This window comes from Zonotrichia leucophrys, chromosome 27 (genome assembly GCF_028769735.1).
Source record: "Zonotrichia leucophrys gambelii isolate GWCS_2022_RI chromosome 27, RI_Zleu_2.0, whole genome shotgun sequence".
NCBI classification, from domain to species: Eukaryota; Metazoa; Chordata; class Aves; order Passeriformes; family Passerellidae; genus Zonotrichia; species Zonotrichia leucophrys.
In genome coordinates, this window is record NC_088196.1 from 1,211,840 (window position 1) to 1,230,964 (window position 19,125).

At 63.1% G+C, this 19,125-nt stretch overlaps 2 protein-coding genes across 6 annotated transcripts; both read left to right on the forward strand.

Annotated features, from left to right (window-relative positions):
- Window positions 1-496: 496 nt before the first annotated feature.
- Window positions 497-12,586, forward strand: ARHGAP27 (Rho GTPase activating protein 27). 3 transcript variants are annotated; one of them, XM_064733884.1, is made up of 16 exons: window positions 497-612; window positions 865-1,636; window positions 4,752-5,177; window positions 6,443-6,658; window positions 6,918-7,022; window positions 7,111-7,178; window positions 7,275-7,362; window positions 8,605-8,709; window positions 9,085-9,183; window positions 9,262-9,352; window positions 9,443-9,565; window positions 10,327-10,425; window positions 10,703-10,780; window positions 10,903-11,037; window positions 11,412-11,517; window positions 11,629-12,586. In XM_064733884.1, exons 2-16 carry the CDS (start codon window positions 884-886, stop codon window positions 11,804-11,806), a joined length of 2,670 nt encoding a protein of 889 aa, XP_064589954.1. In that variant the 5' UTR covers window positions 497-612; window positions 865-883; the 3' UTR covers window positions 11,807-12,586. The 3 variants fall into 3 exon arrangements, with proteins under 3 accessions (XP_064589954.1, XP_064589955.1, XP_064589956.1); XM_064733885.1 differs by having other exon boundaries at window positions 9,446-9,565; XM_064733886.1 differs by lacking the exons at window positions 11,412-11,517; window positions 11,629-12,586 and having other exon boundaries at window positions 10,332-10,425; window positions 10,903-11,031.
- A 692-nt stretch (window positions 12,587-13,278) lies between these two features.
- Window positions 13,279-18,646, forward strand: TMEM98 (transmembrane protein 98). Of its 3 annotated transcripts, XR_010442898.1 has the most exons (8): window positions 13,288-13,398; window positions 15,516-15,702; window positions 16,291-16,422; window positions 16,666-16,699; window positions 16,936-17,051; window positions 17,476-17,535; window positions 18,032-18,310; window positions 18,470-18,646. XR_010442898.1 is itself a non-coding variant. In XM_064733597.1 (7 exons), exons 2-7 carry the CDS (start codon window positions 15,572-15,574, stop codon window positions 18,237-18,239), a joined length of 681 nt encoding a protein of 226 aa, XP_064589667.1. In that variant the 5' UTR covers window positions 13,279-13,398; window positions 15,516-15,571; the 3' UTR covers window positions 18,240-18,362. The 3 variants fall into 3 exon arrangements, 2 of the variants coding, with proteins under 2 accessions (XP_064589667.1, XP_064589668.1); XM_064733597.1 differs by lacking the exon at window positions 18,470-18,646 and having other exon boundaries at window positions 13,279-13,398; window positions 18,032-18,362; XM_064733598.1 differs by lacking the exons at window positions 13,288-13,398; window positions 18,470-18,646 and adding an exon at window positions 14,386-14,526 and having other exon boundaries at window positions 18,032-18,362.
- The last annotated feature ends 479 nt before the right edge of the window (window positions 18,647-19,125 follow it).

A 19,125-nucleotide genomic window follows, 5' to 3' on the forward strand; every position in this document is an offset into this window, starting at 1 on the left:
GTCCATGGGAAGAGGATTGGGAATGGGGATGCTGCCTGTCCCTTGTCCTCTGTCCTCCATCCCCCATCCTTCTTACCCATCCTCCAGGGTATCACTTGGGGAAGTGGTCGGGGGTCCCTTTCCCATTTCCGTGCCCCATTTTCCTTTCCAGCTGCTCCCCACTAGTGTCAGCTTCTCCCATTGTTGTTTTCCCCACCACTCCTGTGCTTGGAAGACTTGGGATGTGCCCACCTACAGCAGAACTCCCTGGGGTGCACGGGGACAAAAACCAGGGCAGGGCAGCTCCCACGGGGCCCCCCTAATGGGGTCCCCATCCCACTGCCCAGGGAGGCCGTGCCGGATCCGGCAGCAGCGGGGCTGGGCCCTTCCTGCGGCAGGAACCTCCCGAGGAGCCGTTTCCTCGGGTCCCGTCCGCCACCGTCCCGTCCCGCCCGCCGAGGGGACAGGGCGCGCCCAGCACCCCGAGCAGCAGCGGGGGCCGGGCACGCACCCGCCGCGCAGCCCGGCCCCGTCTCTCGTCGAGGCGGCGGCGGAAACCGGGCGAGTCGGGACCGGCCCGGCGCGGGCACGAGCGGCACCGCGGGCGCGCCCCCGCCCCAGCGCCGGCCGCAGGTGAGAGCGGGGACCGGGGATTCGGTGCCTTTGGGGCTCGGTGCCTTTGGGGCTCGGTGCCTTTGGGGTCTGGGGCACGGTGGCAGCGATGGTGGCGGTGACCCCAGGCTGTTCCAGCAGGTTCGGGCGGGTTGCGAGCCCGCCGCGTAGGGCGGCAGCTCAGCGGGGACCCCGAGGGAGCTGAGTTAGGGGGTGCTCGGCCCAGGAGGGTTTGGGCGCTGCCGTCACCTTCCCCTGCCCCGTGTCCCGCAGGCGGAGGCGCGGGGAGGCCATGGAGGCGGCGGGGCCGGCGGAGGAGGCGCTGGTGCTGGTGGAGTACGGCTTCGAGTACCGCGCCAAGGACGGCACCTTGGTCTCCATCAAACCCAACGAGCGCTATGTGCTGCTCAAACGCACCAACCCGCACTGGTGGCACGTCCGCAGGAGCGGGGACGCCCGGCCCTTCTACATCCCGGCCCAGTACGTGAAGGAGCTGCCGCCCATCGCTGCCCCAGCCCCGCTTGACCCCCCGCCATCGGGACACGCTGCGACAGAGCCGGCCGCGCTCGTCCCTCAGCCCCCGCCAGCCTACGAGTATCGGTTCATCGGCGCCGCCGAGCCGGGGGAGCCGGCGGGAGGATGCCCGGTGCCCAGGAGGGACTCGGTGCTCCAGGATTCGGTGCCCAGGAAGGACTCGGTGCCCAGGAGGGACTCGATGCTCCAGAAGGATTCGGTGCCCAAGAATGTCTCGGTGCCCAGGAAGGACTCGGTGCCCAGGAGGGACTCACCACCATCACTCAGCTCTTTTCGGGTCCTCCCGGGGCTGACCCCGCGCCCGGCCGAGCCCGTGAGACCCTCGCACTCCCTGGATGACCTGGCGCGGGTGACACCGGCGCCTCGCGGTGCCACTGCTGCCATGGGGACACGCGGGGACCCCCCAGGACACGCTCGGCCGCTCGGGAAGAGCCGCTCCGAGACCCTCTGCGCCCCCGGCAAGGACAGGGACGCGGCCAGGAGGTGGCCGGGGGCCGGCCCCGCGGCTCAGGTACGGTGACATCCCCGCTGCTGTCCCCAAAGGCTGCGTTGAGGGGGGGGTTAGCGGGTAGGGGTGTTGAGCGTCGCCCTCTCGGCTGATTCAGTGGCCGTGTCCCCCCACCATGGCCTGTGACCCCCGGCACAGAGTGGGGTGACACCCCGGCCCCACAGCCACTGCTGGGACCCCCAAAGTCTCCCCACCTAGCTGACCCCATGGGACAAACCTGCAGGTGACCCCACCATAGGGGCCTGCCAGAATTAACCATTTCGAAGGTGTGAGGGACCCCATTCACCCTCCACCCTCAGGCCCAGTGCCTCAGTTTCCCCACCCTCATGGGCACCCCTGGGCTTTCTCATTCCCCTATTCTGCAGAACCCCGTGGTCTCTGGGGGGGTTTGCAGTGATCCCTCAGGATCCCGGAGCGTTCCGGGGTGAGAGGAGGCACAAAGGGTTAACAGGGAAGCGCGGCAGCTCCTCCCTGCCGGGGCGGGAGCCTCACCTGGGCGCAGCACCCATTGACCGAGGTGTGCGCTGGGTGCTCCCCGGCACAGGCCGGCGCCCCGACACCCCAAAGCCACGCTCACCCCACACCTGTAAGTAGCAAAGGGCTGTGCCCAGCACCCCCTGGGCTGCACCTCCCCGAGGGGGCACCCAAGGGTGGGGGTCCCCGCCGGCCACCGTGGCGGGCCGGGGTGCACAGGGTGAGGCAGCGCCGGCACAGGGGTGGGGCCACTCCCGACCTTGTCCACTCCTCACTTGTCCCCAGCCCCTCACTTCGGAGTGACCCCGGGCACCTGCAGCACCCCCGGCCTGGGTGTCCCCCACTTCCAGGGGGGCTGGAGGGATTGTGCACCTGGGGGAGTTGCTGGAGGAAATGGGGTACTGGTGGTGGGGGGCTGTGGTTTACAGCCCATTGCCACCCCATTTTCACCTCATTTCCACCCCATTTTCACCCCATTTTATACCTTGTACCCCCAGCTGTGCCCTTTGCACACCCAAAGCCACTGAGCCCCCTCTGGGGGTGACCCAGCATAGTCCCCAACCCCAGTGCCAACACGGGAACATTCCCCTTCCTGCCCAAATCCAACCAGTGCCAAAACCATCGGGCATGGCAGGACCATGGTGGCATCAGTCCTGCCACCATCTGCACCGGATGGGATGGGATGGGACGATCCCAGTGTTGTGGGGACACAGCAGCTCCAGATCAGCGTCCATTTGAGCAGTGTGACACCAGATGGGGCACCCAAAATCACCCCAGTGCAATTCTTGCTCAGCATCACCCTGGAGCAGCTCCTGGGTGGCCTGGGCTTTGCTGGAGCGGGTGACGAGTGGCAGGTTGTGGGTGCCGGGTGACAACAGCCCCGAGAGGAGCCGGTTCCGCCCTGGGCGTCTCTTCCGCTCCTCGAGCCCCGGCAGGAAGCTCGGTGGGTGCAGGGCCCGGCTCAGGGCGCCAGCGGCGGGACCGGGGCCTCGCGCTGTCCCCACGGGGTCCCCACGGGGTCCCCACCCCGGTGTCACCGCCATGGGTGACCGGGCGCCAGGGGGGTCCCGGCAGGCCTGGAGCAGGGCACGGCAGCTGCTGCACCTGGGGAAGGTAGGCAGCACCCAAGGGTGCTCCCAGCGGGGGACAGGGGGGTGTTTTGGGGTCACCCCTTGCCAGGCAGCTCCTCGGCTTTCCCTGGGAGTTTGTGGGTGCTGGAGGGTGCCACAATGCTCATCCCAAAGTGGGGAGGGGGCACACAGTACCCCCCCGGGGGTGAGAAACCCCCAGGGATGCCCCCATAGGGGACAGAGAGGTGCTGGGGGGGCTCGGAACCAGGGATGCCCCATTGCCACCCCCATGTCCCTTGTCCCCAGGAGCAGGGCAGACCCCCGGCAGTTTCTGGCCCTGCTCACCAGGGTGGGGGGGTTGTGGGGTGATGGGGGGAGGATGAGGGGTGTCATCAGGCTGCTGTCCCACTCTGATCCAGGGTGTTCCCAAGGACAGTGCACCGACTGTCACCTCCCTCGGGGTGATGGGCAGGGCTGGCTGCAGTCGGGACCTTTGTCCCCACAGCCATTACTGAGAAACTCAGACTGTAAAGCTGGGGAGATCAAAGGGTGACAGGAGGGGGTTCCCTGCTGGCAGCACCCTCCTGGTCCCAGGGGACACATCCCCCTACCCCGGCGTCCCCACGGGTGGGGTCAGCCCGGCTGGTGCTGGGGGTGCTATTTTGGGATGTGGTGATGGGACTGTCTGGTTCAGCATCCGGCTCTGGGCGGGAGGCCGGGGCTGTGGGCGCTGGAAATGTCCCAGGGTGCAGGTGATGAGTGCAGGGGTGCAAGTGTGGGTGACATGAGTGTGAGTGTTGGGGTGCCCACCAGAGGGGTGGGCACAGAGGCTGGGGGTGCAGAGGATGAGCAGGTTGGAGGTGTTGGGACCGCAGGTGTCAGTGCAGAGATTGTGGGTGTTCATGGTTTGGGTGTCAGTGCTGTGGCTGCTGTGGAGAGCAGGTGATGCAGGTACCAGTGATGGGGGTGCTGTGGAGAGCAGGTACCAGTGATGTGGGTGCTGAATCCAGGGGGTGATGCAGGTACCAGTGATGCAAGTGTGGATGATGCAGGTACAAGTGACACAGGTGCTGCATGAGTGGGTACCAGGGACACAGCTGTTGATGATGTGGGTGACATGGGTGCTAGTGACATGGGTGCCAGTGACATGGGTGCTGATGATGCAGTGACACCGGTGCCAGTGCTGCAGTGCTGCTGCAGTGCTGCACACAGTGGGTCGTGCAGGTACCAGTGACATGGTGCTGGTTGGGAGGGTGCTGCCAGCAGCAGGTGACACAAGTGCTGGACCTCGATGTCCCTTCCTGTGCCAGTGGGTGCTCCCTGCCCCACTCTGGGTGCAGTGGGTGCCCCTCTCCACCTCCTGGCCTCCCATCACTGGCATCTCCTGCCCCACACTTTTTGGGGGCCCAGGTCATTTTTGGTGACCCAGCAGCCAGGGCAGGATCTGACCCCTCGGTGCCTCACCCATTGGCCACTTGGACACCACAGTGGGGACACCCCAGGAGTGCCATCCCAGGAATGCCATCCCAGGAGTGCCATCCCAGCTCAGCAGTGACACATCCATGTTCCCCCAGGCACGCAAGGAGTCAGAGGAGACACCTGATCCCATCTACCTCAACATCCAGGAGCTGCGGGCAGAGGCCGCCGCCAGCTCGGCCCCAGAGGAGCCCGGCGGCTCCGTGTCGGACTGGGAAACCCACACGGACACGGACAGTGGACATTTGTTTTATTACAACCCCGTGACGGGCGAGACCACGTGGGATTGTCCCTTCGGGCAGGCGGCCGACGGAGTGAGTGCCGGCGCCTCTCCCGCCTCCTCGCTCGCACACAGCCCGGAGCTTCCCGCGTGGGAACAGCACGTGGACCAAGGAAGCGGACAGACTTTTTTCTATAATTCGGTGACAGGTGAGACGTCGTGGGACCCCCCCAGTGCAGGAGACACGGGCAGCCCCCAGGAGAGGCTCCCTGGGGGGACGTGGTACGGTCCCATGGAGCAGAGGGTGAGCACCCGGCGAGGCGCGGGGAGGGCTTGGGGTGGGGTGGACACAGGGGTGGGAATGGGGATGGAAATGGGATGGGTTTGGAGACAGGGATGAGAGTGGAGACGGGATGGATTGGAGATAGGGATGGGATTAGAGAAAAGGATGGGAATGGGGATGGAAATGGGATGGGTTTGGAGACAGGGATGAGAGTGGAGATGAAAATGGGAGTGGGGACAGGGATGGGATTGGAGATGGAAAAGGATTGGGAGTGGAGACAGGGATGGGAATGGAGACAGGGATGGGATTGGAGATGGAAATGAGAATGGAGACATGGATGGGAGTGGAGATAGAAAAGGGATGGGAATGGAGATGGAAAAAGGATGGGAGTGGAGATAGGGATGGGAGTGGAGACATGGATGGGAATGAGACGGGTGGGAATGGAGATGGAAAAGGGATAGGATTGGAGACAGGGATGGGAATGGAGACAGGGATGGGATTGGAGATGGAAAAGGGATGGGATTGAAGACAGGGATGGGATTGGAGACATGAATAGGAATGGCAATGGAAATGGGATGGGATTGAAGACAGGGATGCGATTGGAGACATGAATAGGAATGGAGATGGAAATCCTAGCATCCTGGCAGGGATGGGATGAAAAAGGAGACAGTGACAGAGACTGGGATTGAGAAAGGTGTGGGAGATGCAATAGAGATGGAGATTGAGATGGAGATGGAAACTGAGACAGATGGGAATGGAGACAGGTGAAGATGGGCATGGGTATGGATACAGGGGTGTAGGAAAGGATGAGAATGCAGATGGAAACAGCGATGGCATGAAAATGGAGGCAGATCTGAAGATTGAGAAAGGATGGGAGATGAAATGGAGATGAATATGGAAACAAAGATGGAGATGAGAACAGATACAGGAATGTAGAAAGAGAGGGAATGGAGATGGAAACAGGGATGGGATGGAGATGGAGATGGAGATGGAGATGGAGATGGAGATGGAGATGGAGATGGAGATGGGGAGGAAGTTGGAGATGGGAGACAGAGATGGGAATGAAGATGAAGATGAAGATGGAGAACAGAATGGATACCGGGATTGAGTTGGAGATAGAAACAGGAATGGGAACGGAGATGGAGACAGGGATTGAGATGGAGATGGGAATGGAGACAGAGAAGGGAATGGAGATGATGGAGATGGGGCAGTGCCCACCTGGGCGACAGACAGAGATGGAGATCTCTTGGTTGGGCACAAGATCTTGAACTTCCTCTTCTCTCCAGCCACCCACTCCAGAAACGGATTATCCAGACCTGTCTCCAGATGAGCTGGAGTGTTATCCTGAGGAGGACTATTCACCTGTGGGCTCCTATGACCAGAGGGCCTCTCTGTGCCTGTCCCCGAGGCGCCCCGAGGAGCTGGGCTCGTCCCCAGGCTGGTACGGGCACGGCCACCCTGAGGGACTCGTGTTCTACCCCGAGCACTTCGCCCCTGACACGGTACGGGACAGGGATGGGAACAGGGACTGGGACAGGGTTGGGATGGGAATGGGGACAGGGAAAGGGACAGGAAATGGAAGAGGGATGAGGATAGGGATGGGTTATGGACAAGGACAGGGACAGAACTGGGGACAGGGACAGATGCAGACAGGGATGACTGCCAGGGATAAACATCCTCAAAGCCCACAGAGCAGGGCCTGCAGGGGCTCTGGGGATGCCATGGGATGCCATGAGCTTCACCTGAGCCCTCCCTGCCCAGGTGCCCTCCCGCCACGAGCGGGCCAGCAGCGGCTCCAGCCAGGAGAGCGGGCTCTCAGCCTGGCACAGCCCCGTGTCACCAGTCCCAGGCAGCAGGGAGGAGAAGGTGAGCACCCAGGGAGGAACACCCAGCCCTCACCCCAGCACCAGGCAGAGCGAGGGCCAAATTTGACACCCCCACCTTCACTTTCCAGTTTAAAAGCCTCGAAAAAGCCGGGGTGCTCAACAGGACCAAGACAGTGGACAGAGGGAAGCGGCTCCGGTAAGGACATCCCGGTGTCCCCTGGCACTGGAGACACGAGTCCGGCAGGGAAAAGGGGCTGTGCTATCCCTGTGTGACCCCTGCTCCCCTCCCCAGGAAGAACTGGAGCTCCTCCTGGACAGTGCTGGAAGGGGGAATCCTCACCTTCTTCAAGGACTCCAAGCACTCAGCTGCCAGTGCCTTGGTAAGAGCCCCAGTGGCCTTGGGGCGGGGCAGCTCCCATGGGACAGGGCCAGCAGCCATGGGACAGGGCCAGCACCCATGGGACAGGGTCAGCACCCATGGGACAGGACAAGGACTCGCAGGATGTGGCCAATGTGTGCAGGATAGGGGCAACACCCACAGGGAACACAGCACTGGCCTCACATCTGGGTTGGGGGTTCAGGGCTGTGTCTAGGGGGTGCAGCGGCTCTTGGAGCAGGGGGACCATGGCCAGCACCCACAGAATGGGGTCAGCATCAGCAGGATAGGATCAGCACCCACAGAATGGGGCCAGCATCAGCAGGATAGGATCAGCATCCTTAGAACAGGGCAAGGATCCGCAGGATGGGGTTGAAGCTGCAGGATGGGACCAGCACCCATAGGTTGAGGCAAACATGCAGGGGACAGGACCAGCATCCAAAAAATAAGACCCCCAGCACTGTGGGGGATATCAGCACTTGAAGGATGGGACCAGGACCCACAGGGCAGGGCAGGTGCCCTGCACAGGGACCACAGCACAGGGACCCCAGCTCACCCCCCAGCACACCCTCACTCCCTGCAGGGGTGGCAGTGTCAGAGCACCTGGAGCTGGTGGGAGCCAGCAGGAGGAAGCAGAGCCGGCCCCAGTCCCCACCCCGGGTCCAGCTCCTCCCCCCGCAGTGCACAGGTCCGGATGCAGAAGTGCAGAAGTTGCCGTGGCTCTTGCAACACCCTGTGGTGACAGCGAAAGGGGGGGAAGTCAGGGCACCCACAGCTGGGGAGACAGTGCTGGCCCCACCTCGGGGGTTCGGGGCTCTGGCTGGGGGTGCAGAGGCTCTTGGTGGCCAAAGCACCCCGAAACCCAGAGCGTGGGGAGAAGCAGTGGGTCTGATGCACTCCCCCTGCAAAATCCCCGTCCTTGTGGGCAGCCACCCTTTCCATTCCTGCAGTGTCACTGAGAGGGACCCCAAAGCTGGAGCCCCCCCGGGGTCCCTGGGGAGGGCTGGGAATGTCCCTCGAGGTGATGGCAGCCCTAGGACCTGGCTGTCCCCAAGCTGGTGGCCATGATCCTCGCCCCACCCATGTCCTAGTCCTGCAGAGACCACAGGAGGGTTCAGAGGGCTCCCACAAAGGACATCTGGCAGCCTTGCCTGTTCTGGAGGAGGGCAGCCCACACCCCCCAGCAGCATCCCGGTGTCCCTGTCCCCTGTGGGCAGGTGCCACCCTCATCCCCTTGTCCCCACAGAGGCACCCCAGCACCCTGACCACCCCCGAGCACACGGTGAAGCTGCGCGGGGCCACCCTCACCTGGGCCGGCAGGGACAAGTCCAGCAAGAAGAACGTCCTGGAGGTGAGCAGGTGACAGCAGGAGGGACACTGCTCACACCCCAGGGTCCACACGTGGCCCACAGGGCAATGCCACCCCTGCCCAGTTCAGGGGATGCCAGTGGGGACACCGGGGACGTGCCAGGGTGGGCGTGCAGGGACTGGCACTGCCCGTCACTGTCCCATTCTGATGGGGACAGAGAGGCCACCAAGGGATGTCCTGGCTCCCAGAGGGGCTTTGCATAGGGAGGAGCCGCTCCAGCCGCTCCAGCTCCCCACAGACGGCACCGTTTGGTGCCATCTCAGCTGGCGTCGGGCTCAGCCACATCCTGGTTCCCAAATCCGCCCGGTTGCGGCAGCCCCGTGCCCTTTCCCTGACCTCTGTCTGTCGCTCCGGCAGCTGAGGACGCGGGAGGGCTCGGAATTCCTCATCCAGCACGACTCGGAGCAGATCATCACTGCCTGGCACAAGGCCATCGCCGACAGCATCGGCCGCAGGGTGAGCGGGGCCCCCAAATCCCCGCGGCCGCCCTGGGGCTGGGGCCGGGCCCGGCGTCTCACGGTGCCGCTTCCGTAGGGCTCCGACATCTCCGCAGAGGATGAGGCCGAAATTCGGGCTGAGTTCGGCTCCCGGGAGAAGCTGGGGGGTGGCGAGGAGCGGAGGGCAGGTGAGCACCCGGGATGGGCACGGGGGGCCTGGCAGTGCCACCCACCCTGCGGGGACCTGGGGATGATGCTGATGTGTCCCATGTCTCCAGCAGCGACCGGACAGGCGACAGGCAGTGCCGAGAGTGACACCAACCGGGTCCGGAACAAACTCCGCAAGTTCCTGCAGAGGCGGCCGACGATGCAGTCGCTGCGGGAGAGGGGCTACATCAAGGGTGGGTGTGCGGGGCGGGATCGGGGGGTGCTGGCACGGGGCTGGGATGAGGGCAAATCCAGAGTGGAATGGGCTGTAGGGATAGGAGCTGTCACGGGTGGGTGCTGGAATGGGGCTGAGTCCCACGGGATGTCTGCAGGATGGAGGGTGCTGGAACAGCCAGGGATGGAGCTGGGATGGCCAAGGGGGGAGCTGGGACAGCCAGGGATAGAGCTGGGATGGCCAAGGATGGAGCTGGGACAGCCAGGGATGGAGCTGGGATGGCCAAGGGGGGGAGCTGGGACAGCCAGGGATGGAGCTGGGATGGCCAAGGATGGAGCTGGGACAGCCAGGGATGGAGCTGGGATGGCCAAGGATGGAGCTGGGACAGCCAGGGATGGAGCTGGGACAGCCAGGGATGGAGCTGGGACAGCCAGGGATGGAGCTGGGACAGCCGGGGATGGAGCTGGGACAGCCAGGGATGGAGCTGGGACAGGCAGGGATGGAGCTGGGATGGCCAAGGATGGAGCTGGGACAGCCAAGGATGGAGCTGGGACAGCCAGGGATGGAGCTGGGACAGCCAAGGATGGAGCTGGGACAGCCAAGGATGGAGCTGGGACACTGGGTTGAGTGACCAAGCCCAAGCCTGACCCAACATCTTGATGATGTCCCATCCCTCCAGCCACCCTGGTGGGAACAAGTCCCTCTGTCCCCAGCCCTGTCCCCCACTAGCCACCCTCCTGGTGTCCCCTGGCCATGCTCATGTCCCTGCTGTGTTCCCAGACCAGGTTTTTGGCTGCTCGCTGCTGGCGCTGTGCGAGCGGGAGCGAGGGACGGTGCCGCGCTTTGTCCTGCAGTGCATCTGGACCGTGGAGAGGAGAGGTACAGGGGACAGGGACAGCCTGGGACACCGGCATGGGGACATGGGGACAGATCCAGGGACAGCCTATGTGGGATGTTTGGGTTTTCCTTGGAAGCCTGGTGCTGGCTGCTGTGGGCAGCAACACAGCTGTACTGGTCACTGTCACCATGTGCCACCTGGCTGTGGGCATCCTCCAGGGGACAGCAGGGACAGAGGGGGACCCAGAGTTCCCACAAGAGTGCCTAATGTCCCCTCCCATGTTTAACTGGAAGCTTTCCCCCATCTCCATCTGCCCAGGTCTGGACATCGATGGGCTGTACCGGGTCAGTGGCAACCTGGCCACCATCCAGAAACTGCGCTACAAGGTGGAGCATGGTACGGTCACCCGCGGTGACAGTGGGGGACAGTGGGGCAGAGGGACAGGGGAGGGGGCAGCCAGGAACCACCCAGCCATCCCTGGGGCTCTGGGCACAGCTGAGATGCTGCCTCACCCCCAGACGAGCAGCTGGACCTGGATGACGGGCGCTGGGAGGACATCCATGTTGTCACCGGGGCACTGAAGCTCTTCCTGCGGGAGCTGCCAGAGCCACTCGTCCCCTTCAGCCACTTCGACAAGTTCATCGCTGCCATCAGTGAGGGACAGGGCATGGGATGGGATGGGATGGGATGGGATGGGATGGGATGGGATGGGATGGGATGGGATGGGATGGGATGGGATGGGATGGGGAGGGGTGGAGATAGGTATAGGATGGGGACAAGGATCAGGTTGAAATGGGATGAGATGGAGACATGGATGGGATTGAATAGAGATGGGATGGAGAAGGATAAAAGGATGGGGTTGGGGACAGGAATGAGATAGAAAAGGGATGGGAATGGAGACAGGAACTGGGACAGGGGGGATGATGGGGATGGGAATTAGGATGGGATGAGGATGGGAATGGAGGTGGGGACAGGGATGCTGTGAGTGCTGGAGCCAGCGCTCCACCGTGCCCTCCCTCCCTGGCAGAGATCCAGGACCTGTCCCTGAGGGGCCAATGCATCCGGGACCTGGTGCTGTCCCTGCCACCCGCCCACCATGACACCATGAAGGTCCTTTTCCGCCACCTCTGCAGGTGACACCCCCTTGTTCCCCCAAACCCAACCCAGTGCAGGAAGGCAGAACATGACTCTGGGGACAGCCCCAGGGTCAGGGCCATGCTGGTGACACGTCCCCTGTCCCACAGGGTGGTGGAGCACAAGGAGGAGAACCGCATGTCGGTGCAGAGCGTCGCCATCGTCTTCGGCCCCACGCTGCTGCGGCCGGCCAGCGAGGAGAGCAACATGGCCATGCACATGGTCTTCCAGAACCAGGTGGTGGAGCACATCCTCAACCACTATGGATACATCTTCCCTGATGGATAAACCCTGGGGACACGTGCGGGCACGAGCCTGGCAGTGGGGACTTGATGGAGCAGTGTCTCCAGGAAGGACTTGGCCATGTGTCACCTCGCTGGTGGCTCCATGGAGGGCAGTGTGGTGACCCGGCTCAAGGGAGGGGCTCCTGGGGGATCCTCCTTGGCCACCCCATCCCACCGGGGCTGGATGTGAGGGGGGCTCTGGGGGTCCCCATGGTCAGTGGAGCCCTGCAGTGCCCCCCTGGAGCTGGGCGGAGCAGGGAGGGTCCGGCGGGCAGGGCCTGCTGGGCACTGGTGGCGTCGGTGGGTGGGCAGGGAGGGGCCGGGCAGGGCCGTGGCTGCAGCCCCTGCGCCATCCCAAATAAAGAGCCCATGCAGACACAGGGGTCAGGTGTTGCTGGCAGGACAAGGGGACATCCCAGGAACGTGGGTGGCACAAGGGCTCGGTGCTCCTTGGTTGCTGGTGACCCTCAGCGACACCACATGGCCTTCGTATCCCATGAGGATGAGGGGACCTGGGACAACATTCCTGGCTGGTGTCACCAAGCACTGTGTCACCACCAGTGTCACCACAGACACCGAGACATGATGAGAGCCACGCAATCATGGGACATGAGTTCCCATCATCCAGAGCCACCTCCTGGAGTGGGGGCACTTTGGGTCCTGATGGTGACAAGCTGGGACACAAGCAGGACAGGATGGGACACAACAAGGATGGCAAGGGACATGACTGAAAGTGCTATGGGACATTGTGGGGACAATAAAGGACATGGCAGGGACATGACTGAAAGTGCTATGGGACATCGTGGGGGCAATAAAGGGCATGGCAGGGACACAAGGAGGAGGAGTGGGGACATGGGACACATGTCTGTGCTTTGACACACAGCAAGGACAGTACATGGCAGCAGTTGGGGACACAGGGATGGCTGGGGTACAGAGGGGACACCTGGGGACACAAGGCACTTTGGGGTGTGGTGGGGATGTAATGGGGCCAAGCTGGATGGCAGTGGGGACACTTTGGGACAAGACAGAGACACTTTGGGGTGCAGTGGGGTCATTTTGGGGCACAAGGATTTTCAGGACACAAAGGAAAACTTGCTCAGGAGTGCCGGGACAGTGGTTTGGGACACAATAGGGACAATTTGGGATGCAACTGGGACACAAGGGGACACAACTGGGGACAGGGAAGGGACTGTGTGTAATGCAGGGGGGGAATTTGGGGGCGCAAGGGGGACAAGACAATGCTTCGAGGGTGCAGCAGGAGCACTTTGGGAGAGAACGAGCCACTTTGGGACGCACCGGAGCCACCTTGGAGCACAAGGAAGTACTTTGTGACAAGAGGGGATTCTTCAGGAGCGCAGTGGCAGTGCTTGGGGACATTTTGGGACACTTTTGGATGCATGGGACGCGCTTGAGAACTTTGGGAGGCGCAGGGGACTCTCGGGCCCCTCGGGGCGGGAGGGGGGCGGTGCTGGGGGCAGAGCCCGGCCGATCCCCGCTCCCTCCCCGCTCCGTCTCTGCTCCCTCCCCGCTCCCGGCCCCGCTCCGCGCCCCCCGCCCGGCTCCATCTTGTTCGCGGCCGCCGCGGAGCCGCTCCAGGTGCGGGGGTCCGGGAGGGATTGGGGGGACCCGGGAGGGTCGCAGGGACCCGCCGAGGGAGCTGGGAGGGGATCTCCCACCCGGGAGCCCCCCAGGCATCCCCCAACTCCCCACGGGACCCCAGGCGCTGTAGGGGACCCCTGGGAGTGATCCCTCCCAAAGAGCCGTGTCGGGGCCCCCCCAGAGACCCTCACCCCCACCTCTGGGCCACCGGAGGGACCCCCAGGGCCAGAAGGGACCCCATCAGCCCTGTGACCCCCCGGTAACCGGGACTGTGCGGGACCGGGAACGGCCAGCAGCGACCCCCCAAAGACTCAGAGGGACTCGCCGGACACCCCTCAGCAACAGCCCCCCCCTACTCCCAGGACCCCCCCAACATCGTCCCCCCAGTTCCAGAATCCCCCAAACCCCCCAGCAGCATCCCCCCATCCCAGAACCCCCCAACCCCCCCAGCAGAGTCCCCCCAGTTCCAGAACCCCAAACCCCCCAGCAGCGTCCCTCCAGTTCCAGAACCCCCCAAACCCCTCTCCCAGTCCCCCCCCCCAGACTCCCCCTTTCCCCTTCCCACCTTCCCTGGTGCTGCCCGGTAGGGTCCGACCCCAGCCCAGCCGGGACAGTGACATCCCCTGGGGCTGGGGGTGGCGCTGGGGACACTTTGGGGGGGCCTGGGGACACCCCCGGGGCTGTGCCCTCCCCAGGACCAGGCACCAGGGGGTTACAGCAAAAGCAGCTTTGGCAGCCGAAATCCCTCTTAAGGCTTTAATCGCAGTGAGAAAGTGGCGGAGGGGGGGTGGGGAGAGCACCCTGTCGCCCCCTCGCTGTCCCCAACCCTGTGGGGTTGCAGCGACAACTGCAGCCGGGCTGGAAATCTAAGCCAAATCCCTAAACCTGGCTTAAAATTCAGTGGGATTTAGGGGGGAAAGAAAAAGAGGGTGAGGGGAGGGGGGAAGCAGTGGGGCCGGAGGGTTTTGGGGGCCCATCCCGCACCCCCCGTCCGTGGGGGGCCCAGGTGTGAGTCAGGGGGCGAAGGTCGGTGTGGCCGTGTTTGCACACCCGGCACGGAAGTGGCACCGTCCCCGCGTGTCCCCGTGTCCCGCCCGGCCCAGCGGTGCCACCCGGCTGGAGCAGGTAGGGAGGGCAGGGATGGAGCCCCCAGCCCGTGGGGTGGGCATGGGGAGGGGGTCCTTGCAGGGTGGGAACCCCATGGGGACTCCCAGTCTGTCCGGGTGGGGACACAAGGTCCCCTGGGCCTGGTATGGCTGGTGTCCTGCTGAGCATGGGGACAGGGACACACAGGCCCTGCTACTGCAGCACGGCTGGTTCCAGGGTCCCCGTGGCACAGCTGGGGTCGAATTTGGGGGATCCCCATGGAAAGGGGGCTCTGGAGGTCCACATGACCCCATAGGAATCAGGACTGGGGGCTCTGGGGTCCCTGTGGCCCCATAGGGACAGGAACTCTGGGGTCTCTATAGGGATTAGCCTCTGGGGTCACCATGGCCCCACAGGGACAGGAGCTCTGGGATTCCTATAGGGATCAGTCTCTGGGGTCCCCGTGGCCCCATAGGGACAGGAACTCTGGGATTCCTATAGGGATCAGTCTCTGGGGTCACCATGGCCCCATAGGGACAGGAACTGTGGGGTCTCCATAGGGATCAGTCTCTGGGGTCCCCGTGGTCCCATAGGGACTGGAACTCTGGGGTCTCTATAGGGATTAGCCTCTGGGCTCCCTGTGGCCCCATAGGAAAGGGCTCTTGGGGTCCCTGTCAGGGGTAGGCTCTGGGGGGTCTCCATGTCCCCATAGGGACATGGCTGTGGGTGGGGGTCTCCAGAAGGACACACTCTGGGGGTCCCCATAACCCCCTATGGCCCAGGCCTTGCTCTCCTCACCCCAGACCCTGTCCCCCTCTGTCCCCATGGCCATGGTGCCAGGATGAGGGCAGGCCCCCAAATCATGCAGCACCCCACACCCAGAGTCACCACATCCCCCAGGTGACACTGACCCTGGGGACAGGGATCCATCAGGGGGTGACACCAGGTCCTGGCTGGGTGTTTTGGGGTGCGGGGTGGAGAGGAGAACATCTGTAGGGTTCCAGTCCCTGATGTCCCTGTCACTGCAGCCCCCAGCGTGCTGTGATGGCCCCGGACGCCTGAGCCCCTGTGGCAGGGACAAGACATGGAGACCGTTGTCATCGTGGCCATCGGGGTGCTGGCCACCATCTTCCTGGCGTCCTTCGTGGCGCTGGTGGTGGTGTGCAGGCAGCGCTACTGTCACCCCAAGGACCTGCGCCACCACTACGACACCAAGTGAGTGACCCACAGTGTCCCTGTCCCCACCAGGGAGGGACCCCATCCTCCATGGGCTGGGGACAGTGGTGGGGACATGTTCAGCATCATCATGGAGACAAAGTGGGGGACATGTCCATGGTCATCGGGGGAACAAAGATGCGGACATGTCCAACATCATCCAGGGAACAAAGATGTGGACATGTCCAACATCATCCAGGGAACAAAGATGGGGACATGTCCAACATTCCAGGGAACAAAGATGGGGACACGTCCACTGTGATTGGGGGGATGATGCAGGTGATGTCCAGCATTATCAGAGGGATGAAGCTGGGGACATGCCCCCATCATCCAGGGAACAAAGATAGGGACATGTCCCCGTCATCCAGAGAACAAAGATGGGGACACATGCACTGTGACCAGGGGGATGATGCAGACGATGTCCAGCATCATCAGAGGGAAGATGCCCCCATCTTGTCCCAGTTTGGGATACATCCATATCACCGGGGGACAAAGATGGGGACACGTCCACCAGCACCAGGGCTATTGGGGCTGTGGGGTCACCCGAGGAGGTGGCCCTTGGTGGGATGTCCCCCATGTCTCTGACAGACCCATCGTGGACCTGATGGGGACCACGGAGACGCCATCAGAGCCCTCGGAGCTGGAGCTGGACGATGTGGTCATCACCAACCCCCACATAGAGGCCATCCTGGAGAACGAGGACTGGGTCGAGGACGCCTCGTGAGTGTCCCCTGTGTCCCCCCACTGCTGGGGACCCCTGTGCAGTGCCAGCCCCCCATCATGGGATGCAGGGGACAGATTTGGAGGTCACCAAGCCATGGGGATGGTCCTCAAGATGGTCTTGGGGTGGGAATACCCCCACAGGTCTGGGGGACATGGGCTGGCAGGAGAGGGGGAGACACAGGGGACAAGGACAGTGCAGGGGGGACACAGGTGGATTCACACTCTCCTCCCTCTCCACAGGGGTCTGGTGTCCCACTGCATCGCCATCCTGAAGGTGAGAGCGTGGCACTGGTGGCAATGGCAGCTCTGGTGGTACTGGTAGAGCTGTGGTACTGGTAGGCAGTGGTGGCACCAGTGGCACTTGTGACATTCATGTCAATGGCGGGCAGCACTTGTGGTAATGGTGGCAATGGTGACATTGTTGGTACTGGTGGCACTGGTGCTGATGGTAGGTGGCACTTGTGGCACTGGTGTTGATGGTGGCACTGAGTGCCCACCACTGTCCCCCAGATCTGTCACACACTGACGGAGAAGTTGGTGGCCATGACCATGGGCTCGGGTGCACGAGTGAAGTCCCCAGCCAGCCTGGGTGACATCATCGTGGTGGCCAAGCGCATCAGCCCCAGGTGACAGGGGATGCCTGGGGGGTTCCAGGGCTCTTGGGTGGGGTCCTGTGGCTCTGGGGTGTCCCCAGGGACTGGGGAGAAAAATTCCAGTGGAGGGTCCCCAGAGATTTGGGACAGGGTGGGTCTGGAGGGGTCACGGAGGCTCTGGGGATGTCCTGAGGCTCTGGTGGGGGGTCCTGAGGCACTGAGGGGGACCCTGGGGACTCTGGAGGGAAATGTGGGGACTTCAGGGCTGTCGGGGGACTCTGGGAGGTGTTCCAGCGCTCTGGGGTGATTTTGGGACTGTGGGAGGTGTCCTGGGGCTCAGGGGGTACCTGGGGCTCTAGGGGGGTCCCAGAACTCCAAGGGGGCTCTTGATGCCTGGGATGGGTGTGCTGGAGGTGTCACCACAGTGTCCCTGGGGTTAACACTGTCCCCACCGCAGGGTGGACGACGTGGTGAGATCCATGTATCCCCCGCTGGACCCCAAACTGCTGGATGCGAGGTGACAGCGGTGGGAAGGACAGGGACACTCCTGGGTGGGAGATACCTGTGGGTGGGGACACCCCCCAATCCCATATCCCACCTCTGGGGACAACCCCACTCTGGAGACAAACCCAGGTGACCCAGCAGGATGGGGAGTGAGCAGATCCCAGAATATCACAGGATGGGGGGGACCCCAAGACTCATCCAATCCCACCCCCAGCCCTGCCCAGACCCCACAACACTCCCACCCTGGGCATCCCTGGCAGCGCTGTCCAAACCCTCCTGGAGCTCTGGGGCCATTTTCTGGGGAGCCTGGGCAGTGCCAGCACCTCTGGGGGGAGAACCTTTCCCTAAAATCCATCCCAACCCTGCTGTGACACAACCTCAGGCCATTCCCTGAGGGTCCTGGTCACCGCAGCCAAACTGGTGACCACGCTGCTGTTGCTGAGGAAGCCACTTGGGGCAGGGCGGTGACGGGGCAGTGACAGGGCGGTGACAGCCCCGTGTCCCTGCAGGGCCGCGGCGCTGCTGCTGTCCGTCAGTCACCTGGTGCTGGTGACCCGCAGCGCCTGTCGCCAGCCGGCCGCTCGCCACTGGGTCGAGCGCTCGCTGGCGGCCGCCGAGGAGCACATGGCCGTGCTGCGCCAGGCCGCCATGGCCACCGAGCCCGAGCGGCCACCGGCCCCCGGAGAGCCACCCCGCCAGGAGCAGTCGGCCATCTGACCCCAGTGAAGGCCATCAGACCCCAATAAAGGCCATCTATCCCCAAAAAAGGCCATTGGACCCCAATAAAGGCCATCTGTCTCTAATAAAGGCCATCTGACCCCAGTAAAGGCCATCAGACCCCAATACAGGCCACCTGACCCCAATACAGGCCATCTGCCCCATAAGGCCACTGACCCAGTACAGGCCATCTGACCCCAGTAAGGCCATTGTAGGGAACCCCAATAAAGGCCATTGGACCCCAATAAAGGCCATCTGTCCCCAGTAAAGGCCATCTGTCCCAGTAAAGGCTATGAGACCCCAATACAGGCCACCTGACCCCAATACAGGCCATCTGACCCCAATAAAGGCCGTCGAACCCCAATAAAGGCCCCATGTGCCCCCAACCCCACAAGGTTGCTCTGGGATGGGCTGGTGATGTGGTGTCTGCATGGAGAAGGGTCTGGGGTGTTGAAGGGGAAGTTGGGGGTCTAAAGAGAGGTTGGGGGGCTTGGGAGGGAGTGGGAAGGGGGTTTGAGGGGTTTGGAGGGGGTTTTGTGGGGTGGAAGGTGGATTTGGAGGGGTTTTGGGGCTTGGGAAGTTGAGGGGTTTGTTTAGAGGGGATTTCGGGGCATTGGAGGTGGATTTGGAGGGGTTGGGGGGCTTGGGAGTGAGTGAGGAGGGGATTTGAAGGGTTTAGAAGGGATTTTGTGGGGTTGGAGGGGTTGGGGGGCTTGGGAGGTTGAGGGCTTTAGAGGGTATTTTGTGGGATTGGAGTGGATTTGGAGGGGTTGGGGGGCTTGGGAGTGAGTGAGGAGGGGGTTTGAGGCATTTGGAGGGGGTTTTGTGGGATTGGGGGGCTTGGGAGGTTGAGGGGTTTAGAGGGGATTTTGTGGGGTTGGAGGTG